Source organism: Nematolebias whitei, chromosome 9, assembly GCF_014905685.2.
Source record: "Nematolebias whitei isolate Nwh7 chromosome 9, NemWhi1, whole genome shotgun sequence".
Classification (NCBI taxonomy): Eukaryota; Metazoa; Chordata; class Actinopteri; order Cyprinodontiformes; family Rivulidae; genus Nematolebias; species Nematolebias whitei.
The window spans coordinates 16,261,545-16,265,602 of NC_056506.1; the positions used below are offsets into that span (position 1 = coordinate 16,261,545).

Consider the following 4,058-nt stretch of genomic DNA (forward strand, 5'->3'; position numbering starts at 1 on the left):
TATCATGTTGCTGCTGATCTGTTTCATGTTGCTGCTGATCTGTTTCAATGTTGATGTGTTCATGCGTGCACATCTGCTCACAGACTCATGTTCATGTTTGTGCTGATGTTCAATGTTTTATGTTATGAGTGCTTAGTGTATATTTAGTTGATGTTTTTCTTAGTTCATATCTTAGATGTTATTACTGTTTTTCTTATACATTTTATTGTCGGATGTAACTGGGACCTTGTGTACATAATTTCGCTCCACCACATGTACCACATGAGGTGCGAATGACAATAAAGAAACTCTGACTCTGACTCAGACTCTGAAACACTGAGAATGTTGTTTTAGATCTGGACATTAGCATTGAATCGTTTTCTGTCATGTGCAGGAATCCAGATCCAGTTGGAACATTCAGGAGATTTCCTCATGAATGCTGTTTACCAACGACAGTGAGCACTCTTAACTGGAGACTAATTAATCTACTACATTTCCATCAGCTGCACAAAGCTATTAGATGACGAGACTTCCCCTTTCCATCCCGGAGCTGCAGATGTCATTTTCACCCAGAATAACCGTCTTTCTAAACCTAATTTTAGCACCAACTTATTTCCTCAACTTTCACAAATGCCAGGACCCACGTCCACCCAACCGCCCTTGGAGGTTTTTGGTTGCTCGCAGTTAAATTTTCCAGAAGCAACGGAAAACTGCACACATGTTCGTTCACGAATGTTTCCAGCGAAGCTTCAGTTAACTTAATGGAGGAGCATAATATAAGGTTCTGCTGATGCATCAAAGCTGGTTCAGAATAAATGATCCTGGCCACAAAGTCACCCAGCAGCCGGCCTTTACAACCCTTTAACCAACTCCTCTTCTTCATGCAGTTGTTCAGTGTGACTTAAAAAAAAGTCTTAGCTGTAATGTTCTATATGAGCTGAACATTCTCAATGGGTAAAAGAGCTAAAAGTACATTAAAGTAGTAAGAATCCAAAAATGTGTGAAAGAAACCAAGAAGGAAAACAATGGTGAGAATGCTGATTCACCATTCACACAATTAAAAGATTTTATTCTAAACTGACACTAAAAATATTTCAGACTGGTTCTTGAGATCGACAGATACCGTGTGAGGGAGACCTGTTTGAGCAGAACCATACTTTTATATATAACCTTGTCTGGAAACTTTTGATGCAAATATATTAAACATTACAAAAATACCGAACAGCTGTCTTGGCAAGTAGTTTAATTGTTCTGAAGAAAAAATAATAATTGTTCAATAACCTGCATTGTTTGTTTACCAAATTCCCAGTTGCTGAAAAATAGTTTTTATTGTGGCTTCACTTGACTGCAAGTTAATAATAAAGGCACTGGTTTACCTGCGGGCAAACTGGAAGTTGGAGGAGGTGCTGGCAGAGACGTTCCTGGGGCTTTCTGAAGGACTGCTGCCAGCTGATGGGGAAAAGGAAGACGTGTTTGAAAATGGCAAAAAGCTAACGTGCACATGAATTAATTGGTTAATCAACATGCTAAGAAGTTGCATAGACCAGCTACTTGTTAACCATAACCATGCTGAAATGGTAAATGTGCCAAGAAATAAGTTTAGTGCAGCTCTTAATTTATATCTTAGATCTTTTTTACTGTTTATTTTTACACTTTATATTTTTGATATTGTTGGATGTAACTGGGACCCTGAGTACACAATTTTGTTCCACCTCATGTATCACATGTGAAGCAAATGACAATAAAGAACCTTGACTTGACAATTATCTTTGCCCAGCATTCAATTGTGAAACAAAACACAGCTGTGAGTTTGCTTTCTTTGATTTAGTGCAGTTTGAACAATTTTTTAAAGTTTACTGGTACTAATGTCACACCAGAAAAGAGGTTTCTTCAATGCCTAATCTATAGTCTCTTTGTTCAACGGCTCAACGGTTGTTCAGAACACACTGGAAGATGACTACAGGCCTTTCATGGTGGAGAAGTTGTGGGAAAGTCAAGGCTACGGTGTTTCCACCGCTCAGAGGACGACTCTAAATAATAAATAATAGTAAATGTAAATAATAAATCTTCTTCATACACCAAAGTTAGTCATGGGGTTCCTCAGGGCTCAGTGCTTGGGGCAATACTCTTTACTTTATATATGCTTCCATTAGGTAAAATTATTAAACAGCATGGGATAAATTTCCATTGTTATGCTGATGACACACAATTATATTTATCCATTAAACCCAATGAATCCAATCAGCTACTTAGACTAAAAGCATGTCTTCAAGACATAAAAACCTGGATGACCGTTAATTTTCTCCTGTTGAACACAGCCAAGACTGAGGTTTTGGTTTTTGGACCTGAGCACTTTAGGAATGAATTTTTCAGTCTTTCTCCTTCCTTAGATGGCATTAATCTGTCCTCCAGCTCTAATGTTAAAAATCTTGGTGTTATTTTTGATCAGGACATGTCTTTTATCCCCCACATTAAAAACGTTACTAGAACCACCTTCTTCCACCTGCGTAATATCTTCAATAGAGCTTCATGGACAAATCTCACCGACTTGTCAAGTGCATATGTAATGCGTCTTTAAATGTGCTGCTGGTAGTTTTTTTATGTCTTAAATCATGTCCTGATAAGGACAAGATGTGAAGAGATCTTTTTGTAATACCACTACCCTCTCCTCATGGCCTTTCCCCTTTTCTACATAAAGAATAAGGGCCACGCTCTTAGGAGCAGCAGCAACGTGCACTCCACCCATTTTTCGGACGACTGTACGGACATAATCTCGCTGTACTTCAGTGCAAAGATAAAGCTTGTTCTGATTCTGATAACGATACATTTATTATATTAGTTTCAGGTCATTTTGTTTTAAAGGTTATTGTTTTAGTTTGGTGTGAAATGTTATATTAGGTTAACGCAGAGACATCAGGGTGATATTCACAGGTGGGCAGACTAAAGCAGATGAAGTACAACCTGGAGCTCAGAGCAGTAGGTGCACCTTTAGGAAGCAGAGAGGGATTCAAACATTTGTTGACTCATTGAAACAAACCCGACAGCTTAGTCGACTACTAAAAGAATCAGATGCAGCCCAGCCCAACAAGAAATCATCTAAACAGAGCCTGTAGTTCATCTACAGCTAATTTACTGTTTTTGTTTATGACATTTGGATGTTGGCAGCAAAACAACTGTTTTGTTCACATCAGCCATGTGGTCAAAGTAGTCATGAGCTTATTGTCTGGAGTTTGTGAATCCAGTTATTTAAGTAGTATATAAGTGTCTTTGTCTCCATGGCTACAAATGGCGTGCAGTCACTAGGGGTATAAAAATGACTTGAGATACTGGACTCCAGTGAACATGACAAAAAGAGATCAACAATACTTCTAGAGAGAAAAGTTTTACCACAACTTAACTGACCTCTTGTCTGATTTCTCAGGAGTCTTTTCAGACCTTAAAACAGCTTCAACTACGGTTTAAATTTACTTCTTATAAAAGCTGTATGACCTTTGAACTCAGGGGGCTCTAACACATTTTCACAAGAGGTCAAATTGAAAAAAAAAGCCTGATCAAAAGCTAAAACTGATCAGGTTGGTGATTTTTCTTAGAACAAATTTGAAATGTTTTTGAAATGTTAAACACACCAAGTTCAGGTCCCTTCCAAACTTCATCAGAATTTTTCTAGTCATCTTATTTTCCTTTAATTAGCATTTCATAACAACAGGTGAAACTGTGTTTGTAGATCCTGATGCATGATCAATAATCCAGGTAGAAAAATCCAACAAAGTTAAGTCAGGTCCTCTGGACGGATTCTTCTTGTTGAAACGTTTCATCTTTTATCTAAAAGAGTCTGAGGAGCCACAACAAACTCAGTCTTATAAATAGCACCTTCCAACAGTGAGCCAACCTATCGTGTCTTTTGGATGAAAGAAGAAACGTTTCAACAAAAAGAAACTGTTCAGAGGAATTGACTTTACGTTGTTGGATACGTTTGTAGATTTTGTGCTACAGCCAAATTCCACTTTAATTGGACATTTGACACTTTATCTGTGCTGCTGATTATCCATGCTGCTGATTATCCATGCTGCTGATTATCC

The 4,058-nt window shown here is 37.9% G+C and overlaps 1 protein-coding gene across 1 annotated transcript in view; it reads right to left on the reverse strand.

Moving 5' to 3' along the window:
• The window catches only part of mast3a (microtubule associated serine/threonine kinase 3a), a gene marked incomplete in the record, with an annotated part of 96,603 nt that overhangs the window by 63,976 nt on the left and 28,569 nt on the right, over positions 1-4,058 (reverse strand). The window contains 1 exon segment of the mRNA XM_037682014.1: positions 1,356-1,428. Within this exon segment, the coding sequence (XP_037537942.1) occupies positions 1,356-1,428 (73 nt within the window).